The sequence below is a fragment of the Salvelinus alpinus genome, chromosome 17, assembly GCF_045679555.1.
Source record: "Salvelinus alpinus chromosome 17, SLU_Salpinus.1, whole genome shotgun sequence".
NCBI classification, from domain to species: Eukaryota; Metazoa; Chordata; class Actinopteri; order Salmoniformes; family Salmonidae; genus Salvelinus; species Salvelinus alpinus.
Genome location: NC_092102.1, coordinates 37,641,432 through 37,657,315, shown reverse-complemented (window position 1 = coordinate 37,657,315; position 15,884 = coordinate 37,641,432). Strand labels below are relative to the sequence as shown.

At 46.6% G+C, this 15,884-nt stretch overlaps 1 protein-coding gene across 2 annotated transcripts in view; it reads right to left on the bottom strand.

The window, feature by feature from the left end:
- LOC139542909 (zinc finger protein 704-like) overlaps nucleotides 1-1,063 on the bottom strand; it is a 189,023-nt gene extending 187,960 nt beyond the window's left edge. Inside the window, exon 1 of one of the 2 annotated variants that reach the window (XM_071348881.1) lies at nucleotides 499-1,063. In XM_071348881.1, coding sequence (XP_071204982.1) covers nucleotides 499-789 — 291 coding nt within the window. In that variant the 5' untranslated portion in view covers nucleotides 790-1,063. The remainder of the gene's footprint in view (nucleotides 1-498) is intronic. The other variant, XM_071348880.1, reaches the window with a different exon arrangement.
- Nucleotides 1,064-15,884: the final 14,821 nt, after the last annotated feature.

Below are 15,884 nucleotides of genomic sequence, written 5' to 3'. Positions count from 1 at the left end.
CCCAATCAGTCATCTAGTGTATATTATCTGAATCATTGGTCTCGATGCCTCCCTGCTGAAATTCTGGCAGGCAAAGCGGTCGCTATGGGGGAGGGGAAATTAGTTTGGAGTCCCAGCCCTTTTTCCTTTAAACTTTGAACATGCAATGAGCCGCCATTTTAACAGATTATATTCGTCATACATACTAGTTGCATTTCGGCTATAATTAACTTGGGTTAGTCGCATATCCTGCCTGACCTATATTTTCACTTTAAAAAGTAACCGATTCATGTCATTAGAAAAGTCAGAGCGGCTGGTTCTGTAGTTTGTTTCCCCGGTGCATGCAACAGTAGGCTTTTAGGAAAAAAATGTGCTAATGCGAAAACTCGATTGATACATAATTGAATAGGGGGAGATGAATAACACATTACACACTTGCTTTTAATCTAACCAACTCACTGCAAAGAAAAATACATATAGTCCAGCATGCAATGGATATGACAGTGTAATAGCACCTACTATTTTCCGGTGCGCGTATTTTTCTCTCCCTGACGACAGGTCATTCCCATTGAGGATGATTTCCTGGTTTGTACATTCTCTCAAAGAGCCTTCGTCTAGCACGAATGTGCATAAAACTGCTCCTGATGCGGACCCGCTCCCGCACGCCAGAATGACACCGCTGTCAGTAGTGGTGACACTCATTTCGCTTCCCTTGGAACCCTCTGCATGCTGGTCAATACCGGCTTGTTTCGAAGCGCCCCCGACCAGTACTTCAGCCGGAGACATGTCAAGCAAACGTTTAGAATTCATAGTCGGACCGGAGTGGTGACTAAAGAAAGATTATCCGCTTTCTATACCTTTTCGTGCAGAAATTTGGAAGAAAATACATTCAGGCCTGTCTTGAGTGGATCCCCGTGTGTTACCACTATTCTAAGGTATGGACTTCTCCACCAGCCGAGACAATTTAAAAAGCCGACACAGTCAATTTGAAAGATTAAAGATTGTTTAGCTTTTTTTCCTAAAAAAAATGCCACGCCCCCACTCCCCTGCGCGTGCAGCCAGGCGAGATTCACAAGGCACCGCCTTCAATTCACTACTATTGGTCCGCTGCCATTGCAAGCCAGAAGCCAATGGGTAGTTTGGAATGTGTCACTCACTTTTTTTTGTGTGAAGATTGTGGGGGTGTGTCGCTCCAGTTTGCCGGCCGGCCGGTGAAAAGGGAGAAATGAAAACAACAAGTAGCCAGCCTAGGCCTAGATTTACTGTATGCTCCGCTAAAGTCGAAGCAGGGGGCCTATGTCTGTGCACAGTGTAGCCAATGCATTTAGCCTAACTTATTCAGGCTACAGAATATTCCAAAGCACAACATTAATAAATTGATATGTTTGTGCAACTACCATTTTTACCACGCCATGTTTTTAACCATATCAGTTTGCCTACGCCATTTTATCAGTGTAATAGCAATAGTGGTCGTGGTTACAAAGAATGCTGCTGAATGTTCGGTTAGTCCTGCTACATTGTTTCCCGACTTGAAGCTGCTACATTGTTGCAGTTTTATTACAACGTTATTACAATGTAACAATTGCATTTATCTTGCAGTAAGATAATCATATAGCCTAGCCAGGTATTCCCATAGTGAGTACGCAATGGGGTCGGGGGTACAACAAATAAAAATGTGATTCGCATTTTTTTAAATTGTAAGCCTGCCAATGATGGCAAAAAACAACATTTGAGAGTGCGCTGACCCTGGTGCTAGAGGGGGTACGCAGCTGGAGGTTGAATGTTTGAAGGGGTACTGGACTATAAAAAGTTTGGGAACCACCATGCCTATTGGGTAGACTGGTGATAATCATATAGCTGGGCCTCCCGGTTGGCGCAGCGGTCTAAGGCAGTGGTCTCGCCAATAGGCCCAGTGGTTCCCAAACTTTGTATAGTCCAGTACCCCTTCAAAAATTCAACCTCCAGCTGCGTACCACCTCTCAAGCCCAGGCTCTGTTGAACTCTGGGTTCGAGCCCAGGCTCGATGTAGTAATGTAGTAATGACCGGGAGGCCCATGGTGGCGGTGTACAATTGGCCCAGCATCGTCCGGGTTAGGGAGGGTTTGGCCGGCAGGGATATCCTTGTCTCATCGCGCACAAGCGACTCCTGTGTCGGGCCGGGCGCAGTGCACGCTGACCAGAAGCGTGCACCATGGCTCTCCCGAGTCTGTGCGGGAGGTGCAGCGATGAGACAAGACTGTAACTACTACCAGTTGGATACAACGAAATTGGGGTAAAAAAAAGAGAATCTAGGCCTATAGTCTATTTTCATCCAAACATCAATTTCAAATCATACAATTTCTTAATTTCTTAATTACCCCTAACTGTTATATTTAACCCCACAGCCTGTTACAATTAATCCGCCTACGTGGTTAATCCCGCCTACGATGTCGGAGACAGACAGGCAGTGGTGGAAAAAGTATACAATTGTCATACTTGAGTAAAAGTAAAGATACCTTAATAGAAAATGACCCAAGTAAAAGTGAAATGAAGTCACCCAGTAAAATAATACTTGAGTAAAAGTGTAAAATTATTTGGTTTGAAATATATTAAAAGTAAATGCACTTGCTAAAATATACTGAAGTATCAAAAGTAAAAGTATAAATAATTTCAAATTCCATATACACTGCTAAAAAAAATAAAGGGAACACTTAAACAACACAATGTAACTCCAAGTCAATCACACTTCTGTGAAATCAAACTGTCCACTTAGGAAGCAACACTGATTGACAATAAATTTCACATGCTGTTGTGCAAATGGAATAGACAAAAGGTGGAAATTATAGGCAATTAGCAAGACACCCCCAATAAAGGAGTGGTTCTGCAGGTGGTGACCACAGACCACTTCTCAGTTCCTATGCTTCCTGGCTGATGTTTTGGTCACTTTTGAATGCTGGTGGTGCTTTCACTCTAGTGGTAGCATGAGACGGAGTCTACAACCCACACAAGTGGCTCAGGTAGTGCAGCTCATCCAGGATGGCACATCAATGCGAGCTGTGGCAAGAAGGTTTGCTGTGTCTGTCAGCGTAGTGTCCAGAGCATGGAGGCGCTACCAGGAGACAGGCCAGTACATCAGGAGACGTGGAGGAGGCCGTAGGAGGGCAACAACCCAGCAGCAGGACCGCTACCTCCGCTTTGTGCAAGGAGGAGCAGGTGGAGCACTGCCGGAGCCCTGCAAAATGACCTCCAGCAGGCCACAAATGTGCATGTGTCTGCTCAAACGGTCAGAAACAGACTCCATGAGGGTGGTATGAGGGCCCGACGTCCACAGGTGGGGGTTGTGCTTACAGCCCAACACCGTGCAGGACGTTTGGCATTTGCCAGAGAACACCAAGATTGGCAAATTTGCCACTGGCGCCCTGTGCTCTTCACAGATGAAAGCAGGTTCACACTGAGCACATGAGCACATGTGACAGACGTGACAGAGTCTGGAGACGCCGTGGAGAACGTTCTGCTGCCTGCAACATCCTCCAACATGACCGGTTTGGAGGTGGGTCAGTCATGGTGTGGGGTGGGGTGGCATTTCTTTGGGGGGCCGCACAGCCCTCCATGTGCTCGCCAGAGGTAGCCTGACTGCCATTAGGTACCGAGATGAGATCCTCAGACCCCTTGTGAGACCATATGCTGGTGCGGTTGGCCCTGGGTTCCTCCTAATGCAAGACAATGCTAGACCTCATGTGGCTGGAGTGTGTCAGCAGTTCCTGCAAGAGGAAGGCATTGATGCTATGGACTGGCCCGCCCGTTCCCCAGACCTGAATCCAATTGAGCACATCTGGGACAACATGTCTCGCTCCATCCACCAACGCCACGTTGCACCACAGACTGTCCAGGAGTTGGCGGATGCTTTAGTCCAGGTCTGGGAGGAGATCCCTCAGGAGACCATCCGCCACCTCATCAGGAGCATGCCCAGGCGTTGTAGGGAGGTCATACAGGCACGTGGAGGCCACACACACTACTGAGCCTCATTTTGACTTGTTTTAAGGTCATTACATTAAAGTTGGATCAGCCTGTAGTGTGGTTTTCCACTTTAATTTTGAGTGTGACTCCAAATCCAGACCTCCATGGGTTGATAAATTTGATTTACATTGATAATTTGTGTGTGATTTTAATGTCAGCACATTCAACTATGTAAAGAAAAAAGTATTTAATAAGAATATTTCATTCATTCAGATCTAGGATGTGTTATTTTAGTGTTCCTTAATTTTTTTGAGCAGTGTATAAAGCAAACCAGACTGCATAATTTTCTTGTTTTATTTATTTATTTACGGATAGGCAGGGGCATGATCCAACACTCAGACATCATTTACAAACAAAGTATGTGTTTAGTGAGTCTGCCACATCAGAGGCAGTAGGGATGACCAGGGATGTTCTCTTGATAAGTGTGTGAATTAGGCAATTTCCCTGTCCTGCTAAGCATTCAAAATGTAACAAGTACTTTTGGGTGTCAGGGAAAATGTATGGCGTAAAAAGTGCATAATTTTCTTTCGGAATGTACTGAAGGCTCCCGAGTGGCGCATCAGTCTAAGCACTGCATCTCAGTGCTAGAGGTGCCACTACAGAACCTGGTTTGATCCCAGGCTGTATCACAACCAGCCTTGATCGGGAGTCCCATAGGGCGGTGCACAATTGGCCCAGCTAAATGTAGTAATGAATAAATAGGCTGCATTTCTTTAAATTGAGAATTCTGTGAACGGTCTTGTGCAAGTTTTAAGTTGACACAATACCTATTAGCAAAGGTATCAGCTAGAGATGACTTGCAGGAGCTTGCAGGGGTTTGTAGTTTTGCATGATGTCAACTTTGATGCTAATAAGCATTTTTGAATCTAAGAGTAAATGGAGCCGAATATATTGATATATTTGACCGCTAGGTTTTATGGGTATTATGACACTTCCACTGTGTGGTTCTATAGGCTTTGACAATAATACAGTAGGGAAACACCCCCTGTTATATCGTTTCATGAAGTGAGCGCGTCGCTTACACTCAGTCTCCAAGCCTGTAGCCTCTACTTCGGACCTGTCTATTGTGCTTGAGGCTATTTTACAGCAGTTTTTTTGTTGTTGTTTTTTTTACCCCTTTTTCTTCCCAATTTCGTAATGTTCAATTGTGAGTTACAGTCTTGTCCCATCGCTGCAACTCCCGTACGGACTCGGGAGAGACGAAGGTCGAGAGCAATGCGTCCTACGAAACACGACCCTGGCAAGACGCACTGCTTCTTGACACACTGCTCGGTTAACCCAGAAGCCAGCCGCACCAATGTATTAGTTCCTTAATATATTTGCTCAAATCATCATCCAGTGCAGTCAGGTCAGTCAGTGTTGGAGTCATTGGTCTGTGTAAAGGAACTTTCATTGGACGGCCAGTTAAGAGCTCATGTGGGCTAAGCCCTATTCCGGGGTTTATACTATTGCACATTTTCATCAGACTAAGGGGAGACACTCTACCCATGACTTCCCTGTGGAGTGGCATGCTTTGGCAAGCCCCCATGTTATGGTTTGATTAACCCTCTCAGTAATCCCTTTGCTTTGTGGGTGGTAAATACAAACAAACTTCTGATCTATCCCCAATTGGGCAGCCACCTGTGCAACCACATCTCCTGTGAAATGGGTGTCATTTCTGCGGAAAGAACTTCCGGAATACCAAATCTAGGGATAGTTTCGCTACTGTTTTAGCATCACCTTCAACCCACCTGGTAAAGCGGTCAATTATTACCAGGCAGTATCTCTTTCTTTCCTTTCATTCATCCATGTCTATGAAATCCATAGCTAAATGGATGAACGGGCTGGCCGGCGATGGAAATTTCCCTGGTTTCAGGAGGGTACCCTTACCAATGTTGTATTGCATGCATGTAGTACATTTAAACACGTGTGTTTTTCAAATTTTAATCAGATTTGGACAAAACCAGGTGTCAGATATTAGTTGTACCATCTCCCCCCTTGGCGCGTGACCACCCCGTGGGCCAAGCGACACACAGAGGAGACGAGAGGCAGAGGCAGAACTGGTTTGCCAGAGAGTGATTGCCTCCACAGGCCATCAGGACCTCTGGAGCAGCCCCAAGATTCCCATAAGGGGGGTTTAAAATTAAGGATCCAACCCTTTTTAAATTTTCGCCTAAAATGACATTCCCAAATCGAACTGCCTGTAGCTCAGGCCCTGAAGCAAGGATATGCATATTCTTGGTACCATTTGAAAGGAAACACTTTAAAGTTTTTGGAAATGTGAAAGGAATGTACGAGAATATAACACAATAGATCTGGTAAAAGATGATACAAAGAAAAAACCAATCGTTCTTTTGTATTTTTTTGTACCATCATCTTTGAAATGCAAGAGAAAGGCCCTAATGTATTATTCCAGCCCAGGGCAATTTAAATGTTGGCCACTAGATGGCAGCAGTGTATGTGCAAAGTTTTAGACTGATCCAATGAACCATTGCATTTATGTTCCAAATGTTGTATCAAGACTGCCCAAATGTGCATAAATGGTTTATTAATAAATTTTCATGTTCAAAATTATGCACTCTCCTCAAACAATAGCATGGTATTCTTTCACTGTTATAGCTATTGTAAATTGGACAGTGCAGTTAGATTAACAAGAATGTAAGCTTTCTGCCAATATCAGATATGTCTATGTCCTGCGAAACTTTCTTCTTACTTACAACCGCATGCTAATCGCATTAGCCTACGTTAGCTCAATCGTCCCGTGGAAAGGACACCGATCCAGAAGACGTTGTGCATCAGCAGCCTGGTGTTGATCCAGATCAGTGATTTCAGACGTGCAAGTGGAGGAAAGCATAACAGCATAAGAATGGGAACGAGAAGCAGCATTCTTACCAGCAGCATCAGCAGCTACATTACCTAAACTAATGCTATCACTGTTGCCTGTGTGGGCTCGGACCTTAAGAATAGCTAACTTGGCAGGAAGCAACATAGCTTCAAGCAGGGCTTCTACCTGTAAACGGTGTTTAATAGGGGTACCAGACGCATTAACAAATCCCTACCATTCCTAACGCCAACCCAGGAGAGGCGAATACCAATGGCGTATGCGGAGTCAGAATAAATGTTAACCTTCAAACCTCTACCTAATTTACATGCTTCAGTAAGAAGAAGAATTATCGCCTGGAGCTACTAGTTCGTTTGGGAGTAGTGGATAAATTCCTTTAAACCTATCCCCGCAGTAGGGAGGGGGTGGTGGAGCATATGGTGGGGCGCTGCATTCTAGAGGAAACTTCTCTGTCTTGACGGAGGCAGGGTCTTTAATCTTTGTTAACTGTTTCTTTAAGCAGGTAGCCTTCTGTTGAGTCCAGAATAGGTTACCTTCAGTTTTCAACATTGCTAAAGCAGTCACAGAGAACAGGATGGATTTTTTTTTCTCTTTCCCTTGGTCTTATTTTCCTGTCTTTTCATGATATTCTGCACATGTTGATACTTGGTTTTATTAAATGACCCATCCGTAGGCCATCTATATTCAGAGGCTTCTTTGGTCCCATCATGCCATTTCTTGAAAACCCAGGTTATGTATTTTCTCCTATTGGGGGTTATTTTCCTACTAAGAACTGTAGAGGGGTGGCGGTTTCATAGCGACTGGTCCCTCAGGCAACTCTGAGCGCCAGTCTGCCATATCTCAAAACATTTAGTTAAAAAAAAAAATAATAATTAGGTTCTACGTGTAATGTGAATACAGATAAATTAATGCAAAATAACCCTATATGTGTATAGTCTGTCCCTGTAACGGTTTTCTTCCTGGGATGAAGGAGAGGACCAAAACGCAGCGCGGCTAGTGTTCAACATGATTTAATAAAGAATATATGAGAACACTACAAACAACAAAACAAGAAATGTGAAAACCGAAAACAGTCCTATCTGGTGCAGAACACAAAGACAGAAGACAACCACCCACAATCCCCAACACAAAACAAGCCACCTATATATGATTCTCAATCAGGGACAACGATTGACAGCTGCCTCTGATTGAGAACCATATTAGGCTGAACACAGAAACAGACAAACTAGACACACAACATAGAATGCCCACCCAGCTCACGTCCTGACCAACACTAAAACAAGCAAAACACATAAGAACTATGGTCAGGACGTGACAGTACCCCCCTCCTGAGGTGCGGACTCCGAACGCACCCCTAAAACTCAAGGGGAGGGTCTGGGTGGGCATCTGTCCGCGGTGGCGGCTCCGGCGCAGGACGAGAACACCACTCCACCATTGTCTTTGTCCCCCTCCTTAGCGTCCTTTGAGTGGCGACCCTCGCCCCTGACCCTGGTCTAGGAACCTTCACAAAGGTCCCTCCTAGATTTAGGAGACAGCTCAGGACAGAGAGGTAGCTCAGGACAGAGAGGTAGCTCAGGACAGAGAGGTAGCTCAGGACAAAGAGGTAGCTCAGGACAGAGGGGCAACTCCGGACTGAAGGGCAGCTCCGGACAGAGAGGCAGCTCCGGACTAATGGCAGCTCCGGACTGAGGGGCAGCTCCGGGCTGAGGGGCAGCTCCGGGCTGAGGGGCAGCTCCGGACTGGAGGGCAGCTCATGACTGGAGGGCAGCTCATGACTGGAGGGCAGCTCATGACTGGAGGACAGCTCATGACTGGAGGGCAGCTCATGACTGGAGGGCAGCTCATGACTGGCGGGCAGCTCATGACTGGCGGGCAGCTCATGACTGGAGGGCAGCTCATGACTGGAGGGCAGCTCATGACTGGAGGGCAGCTCATGACTGGAGGGCAGCTCATGACTGGCGGGCAGCTCATGACTGACGGGCAGCTCATGACTGGAAGGCGGCTCTGGCAGCTCCTGACTGGCTGGCGGCTCTGGCAGCTCCTGACTGGCTGGCGGCTCTGGCGGCTCCTGACTGACGGACGGCTCTAGCGGCTCCTGACTGACGGACGGCTCTAGCGGCTCCTGACTGACGGACGGCTCTAACGGCTCGGGACAGACGGGTGGCTCTGACGGCTCGGAACAGACGGGCGGCTCTGACGGCTCGGGACAGACGGGCGGCTGAGATGGCACTGGGCAGACGGATGGCTCAGATGGCGCTGGGCAGACGGATGGCTCAGACGGCGCTGGGCAGACGGATCGCTCAGACGGCGCTGGGCAGGCAGGCAGTGCAGACGGCGCTGGGCAGGCAGGCAGTGCAGACGGCTCTGGGCAGAGGAGCAGTGCAGGCGGCACTGGGCAGACGGGCAGTGCAGGCGGCACTGGGCAGACGGCAGACTCTGGCCGGCTGAGGCGCACAGTAGGCCTTGTGCGTGGTGCCGGAACTGGTGGTACCGGGCTAAGGACACGCACCTTAAGGCTAGTGCGGGGAGCAGCAACAGGGCGCACAGGACTCTGGAGACGCACAGGAGGCTTGGTGCGTGGTGCCGGAACTGGTGGTACTGGGCTGGAGACACGCACCACAGGGCGAGTACGTGGAGGAGGAACAGGGCTCCGGAGACACACTGGAAGCCTGGTGCGTGGTGTTGGCACTGGTGGTACTGGGCTGGGGCGGGAAGGTGGCGCCGGATATACCGGACCGTGAGGCGTACAGGAGCTCTTAAGCACCGAGCCTGCCCAACCTTACCTGGTTTAATGCTCCCCGTAGCCAGGCCAGTGCGGCGAGGTGGAATAGCCCGCACTAGGCTGTGCTGGCAAACCGGGGACACCATACGTAAGGCTGGTGCCATGTATGCCGGCCCGAGGAGACGCACTGGAGACCAGACGCGTTGAGCCGGCTTCATGGCACCTGGCTCGATGCCCACTCTAGCCCGGCCGATACGTGGAGCTGGAATGTACCGCACCGGGCTAAGCACATGTACAGGAGACTCCGTGCGCTCTTCCGCACAACACGGTGTCTGCCCGTACTCTCGCTCTCCACGGTAAGCTCGGGAAGTTGGCGCAGGTCTCCTGCCTGACTTCGCCACACTCCCTTTTAGCCCCCCCAATAAATTTTGGGGGCTGTCTCTCGGCCTTCCTACCGCGTCGCCGTGCTGCCTCCATTCGCCGGTATCCCTCCTCACACTGCTCCAGAGAATCCCAGGCGGGCTCCGGCATTCTCCCTGGGTCGATCGCCCACCTGTCGATCTCCTCCCACGTAGTGTAGTCCAGACTCTGTTCCCATGTCCATTCCTCCTTGCGCTGCTCCTGCTGCCGCTGCCTGTTACCACGCTGCTTGGTCCGAGTGTGGTGGGTGATTCTGTCACGATCGTCTTCGGGTGAAAGAGAGGAGGACCAAATTGCAGCGTGGTACGTTTCCATATTTATTGGAATACTTAACAACACGAACAAAAAATAAACAGAAAATGAAACTAACGACGCTACAGACCTGAACATGTGAACATAGAGACAACGAACAGGAACAATCACCGACAAACAAACAGTGAGAAACAGCCTACCTTAATATGGTTCCCAATCAGAGACAATGACAAACACCTGCCTCTGATTGAGAACCATATTAGGCCAAACAATAAACCCAACATAGAAACACAAAACATAGAATGCCCACCCAGCTCACGTCCTGACGAACTAAACAAAGACTAAACAAAGGAAATAAGGTCAGGAACGTGACACTACTTCAAAACTAGTTCCTTCTAAAATAACATGTGTCAGTAACACACGGGTAGGTCTATTTCCTAATAGAGCAAGGGTGTATGCATTATGGTTTATACCCCCACAGGCAACTCTTCCAGCATCTGATCCGAATATCCACTCAGTTAATTCAAATACATGGGCATTATATTGTTTATAACTAACTCCTGATTTTAATGTCCCACCTTCCAGTCATACCACACAGAAAACATCATAAACAGAACAATTACAAATTCAGTTATCAGAAAATATTTCAACAGCTCTCTATTCTATCAACAATCAGCGTTTATACTTGGAATTTGTGCTCTAAGTCCTATCACCAAGTCTCATAATCATAAACATTTACCCCAGGAATTTATAACCTATTTCCACCTAGGTGGTCTGTGCTTCCGCCCACGGGTTGTGTAACAATAATTTCACACTTTCAATTATTCCACTATTACAGGTTCATATAAATTTAATAACGAGGCGCCACTTACTTGCCAGAATGACTCATTAACCACCATGTGCTATAGCAAACTACAGACATTAGATATAACAGGTGTCTGCTTAACTTGTAATTTTGTAGCGCTTGACGTGGATCAATGGTCAGTCCAGCAAAGTGGTCAGTCGCTCCTGGCAAGCTCGCCAAAATGTTGGTCAATTTCTTCAAAAGATGATCAGGTCTATATAATTATCAAACATACATTAGTGATGGAAAGGAAACACAGACTCTTTGTTTAAGTATTAAAATTCTCCTTTAGTAATACAATTGTAGGCAGAAGTTGGTACAGAGTACAGTATATCATAGCTCTCCCCAGGTTCTGCAAAATGTTTAAGACATCCTGTAACTCATATAGCCTCTCCCAGTCATCCTTGCGTGAGTTTCCCTGGCAACAACATTTTAATAAATTTAACCTCCCCCTGACAGCAGCAACCATCTTGTCAGCAATTATAAGCTCAGAAATAGGTTTGATCGAAACTTGACCTTTCATCACAAGTATAGGGTCATAACAAGGTGAACAAGTCCAAGCATCTTCTGACAGGTGGCTGTTTTCATCAGGCCTGCTGCAGCCTTGTGTTCTCAGAAAACCAGCCGTATTCTCAGAACCTCAGATAGCCAGGTGGGGCCAGGACAGGAGGAGTATGAACGTAGGCGGTTTCCGCCTTCTGATAGTGTCTGAAGGGCATAACACTCAAAACAGGTGTTAAAACACACACACACACACACAGAGGTCTCCTAAAGAGGAGACCTTACAGTTTGTCATAACACAATTTATTTACTCTTTAAAAGGTAGGAGGCCTTGGTTTAACCCCTTCACACGCATTGCGCATCTACTTGGACAGAATCAGAAGTTTACACAAGAGTGACAAACTCTTAGTTTCCTGGGTACCTCCCTGCAAAGGTAGGCCTCTCTCTCGTCAATGACTATCCCATTGGATAGTGGAGGCTATTATATTGGCTTACAATAAATCAAATCAAATTGTATTTGTCACATGCGCCGAATACGTACGTGCCGAATACGTGAAATACTTACTTTCCCAAAAATGCAGTTAAAAAGTAAGAAAATTTGCAAATAGATCCAAATAAAATAGTAACACTACAAAATAACAATAACAAGGCTATATACAGCTATATAGAAGGAGTACCGGTACTGAGTCAGTACACTGGGATAAGAGGTAGTTGGGGTGATTGACTGAGGTAATATATACATGTAGGTTTGGTTAGGTGATTGATTGAAATACTATGTACATGTAGGTTGGGGTGTAAAGCAGAACTTCTGGGAAGCCATTTAATTAACTGTTCAGCAGTCTTATGGCTATGGGGTAGAAGCTGTTCTGAAGCCTTTTGGTCCCAGACTTGGTGCTCCGGTACTGCTTGCCGAGAGAACAAACTGTGACTTGGGTGGCTGGAGTCTTTGACAATTTTTAGGGCCTTCCTCTGACACCGCCTGGTATAGAGGTCCTGGATGACAGGGAGCTTGGCCCGAGTGATGTATTGGGCCATATGCACTACCCTCTGTAGCACCTTGCGGTCGGATGCTGAACAGTTGCCATACCAAGCAGTAATGCAGCCAGTCAAGATGCTCTCAATGGGGGGGGGGCTAGTGAGCAGGCAATGGAGTAGGTTACATTTTTCTGACCTGCTGAAATTGCATTCATTTCATACTTTCTTTGCGCTTTGACCCAAAAAGAACTAGGAAACACAGCCTTTGAATGACATGCTTAGACTTTTATTTTTGTTGAATGCATAACCTGCAAAAGTTTCAGTTCAATAGAGTAACTGACTAAAGAGAAAACACTAGGCTCAAGACGATTGCGAGTTCTTCAACAAGTGGGAGCAGCGGCTCCTCAACCTCGGCTCGGAGGAAAAATTAACACAGCGGATTTGATTGCAGAGATTCTTGCTGCCCTCAGAGTGGACATTTCATCTATACTCAAGTCGGAACTCAAGAAGGTGCTCAGTGAGGACTTTCATTTTATTAAGCCGGAGTTACAAGCAGTCAAGAATGAACTCGCAAAGCATACAGCAATGGTTCGTGCTGAACTGGATACAGTTAAGTAAACTATCTCCCACATGAAACAAGTCTTGTTATCATGCTCGTTATTGAAGGAAGCCCTCAAAATGGATAAAGACGTCCTTGTAGACCACTCACATCGGGGCTCTCAAGCAAGAAAGCCTGGCAGAAACCCTTGCGTCATTGTGGCTAAAAAACATTACTTTCAGGATTGTATTGATGTTCTTCGGCGTGCCAGAGAATTTGGACCACTTCAATACAACAGAGCACCAATCTCTATCTTCCCAGACTATGCCCCCAGTGTTGCTCATGACGTGCCGCTTTCAACGATGTGGACGGACCGACGTTCGGTATGGTGTGGCTTTTCCTGCCCAGCTCTGTATAACATACAACGTCACCGAGAAAGAGTGACTATTAAAACCTACCCTAACCAGAAACCCTGGATAGATGGAAGCATTGGCCAAAAATTGAAAGCACAAACGATTTAACCATGGCAAGGTGACTGGGAATATGGCCGAATACAAACAGTGTAGTTATTCCCTCCGTAAGGCAATCAAACAGGCAAAACGTCAGTATAGAGACAACGTGGATTTCAACGGCTCAGACACGACTTGTATGTGGCAGGGACTACAGACAATCACGGACTACAAAGGGAAAACCAGACATGTCGCGGACACCGACATCTTGCTTCCGGACAAGCTAAACACCTTCTTCACCTACTTTGAGGATAACACAGTGCTACCGATATGGCCGGCTACCAAGGACTGTGGGCTCTTCGTGAGTAAGACATTTCAGCGTGTTAACCCTCGCAAGGCTGCCGGCCCAGACTGCGTCCTCAGAGCATGTGCAGACCAGCTGGCTGGAGCGTTTACAGACATATTCAATCTTTCCCTAACCCAGTCTGCTGTCCCCACATGCTTCAAGATGGCCACCATTGTTCCTGTACCCAAGAAAGCAAGGGTAACTGAACTAAATGACTGCCGCCCCATAGCACTCACTTCTGTCATCATGAAGTGCTTTGAGAGACAACTCAAGGATCATATCACCTCTACCTTACCTGACACCCTAGACCCACTTCAATAGATCCAATAGATCTACAGACGATGCAATCACCATTGCACTGCACACATCCTATCCCATCTGGACAAGAGGAATACCTATGTAAGAATGCTGTTCATTGACTATAGCTCAGCATTCAATACCATAGTACCCTGCAAGCTCATCATTAAGCTCGATGCCCTGGGTCGGAACCCCGTCCTGTGCAACTGGACTGCCAGACGGCACGCCCCAGGTGGTGAAGGTAGGAAACAACACCTCCACTTCGCTGATCCTCAACACTGGGGCCCAACAGGGGTGCGTGCTCAGCCCCCTCCTGTACTCCTTGTTCACCGATGACTGCGTGGCCACGCACACCTCCAACTGAATCATCAAGTTTACAGACAACACAACATTAGTAGGCCTGATGACGAGACATTGGGAGGAGGTGAGGGCCCTGGAAGTGTGGTACCAGGAAAATATCCTCTCACTCAACGTCAACAAAACCACAGAGCTATTCGTGGACTTCAGGAAACATCAGAGGGAGCACCCACCTATCCACATCGACGGGACCACAGTAGAGAAGGTGGAAAGTTCCTCAGCGTACACATCACTGACAAACTGAAATGGTCCACCCACACAGACAGTGTGGTGAAGAAGGCTCAACAGCGCCTCTTCAATCTCAGGAGGCTGAAGAAATTTGGCTTGGCACCTAAAACCCTCACAAACTTTTACAGATGCACAATTGAGAGCCTCTGTCGGGCTGTATCACTGCCTGGTACAGTAACTGTAACACCTGCAACCACAGGGCTCTCCAGAGGGTGGTGCGGTCTGCCCAACAAATCACCGGGGGCAAACTACCTGCCCTCCAGGACACCTACAGCACCCGATGTCACAGGAAGGCCAAAAAGATCATCAACAACAACCACCCGAGCCACTGCATGTTCATCCCGCTACCATCCAGAAGGCAAGGTCAGTACAGGTACATCAAAGCAGGGACCGAGAGAATGAAAAATAGCTTCTATCTCAAGGCCATCAGACTGTTAAAAAGCCATCACTAACACAGAGAGGCTGCTACCTACATACAGACTTGAAATCTTTGGCCACTCTAACAAATGGATAACTAGTCATTTTATTAATGCCACTTTAATAATGATGTTTACATATCTTGCATTACTCATCCCATATGTGTATACTGTATTTTATACCATCTATTGCATCTTGCCTATGCCGCTCGGTCATTGCTCATCCATATATTTATATGTACATATTCTTATTCCATCCCTTTACTTAGATTTGTGTGTATTAGGTAGTTGTTGTGGAATTGTTAGATTACTTGTTGATATTGCTGCATTGTCGGAACTAGTAGCACAAGCATTTCGCTACACTCGCTAACTCTGCTAACCATGTGTATGTGACCAATAACATTTTATTTTATTTTATTTGATACCACTGCAGACAGAGTCTCTCTTTTGTAGATACTGTTTAGCGTTTCCAGTGGAATCAGTTGATATTGTTAGTATTAGGTAATGTTAGTGCCTTAGTTGTGGTGAGTCAATTATCCTTTTGTGTTAATGTTTTATTTTATTACCGTGAAGCTGCTCATTTCTATTTCTCGATGGTACCAGTATCCAGGGTAGATAAAGCGCAGTTCTATTTTTAGGTTAAGTAATATCTTTAAAGAAGTTGCTGCTAACTTAGTGGTATTGCTGTAAAATGTGATTTATAAAATGTTTTATACTTTCTCTTAAAACAGCCTAGTTTTGGT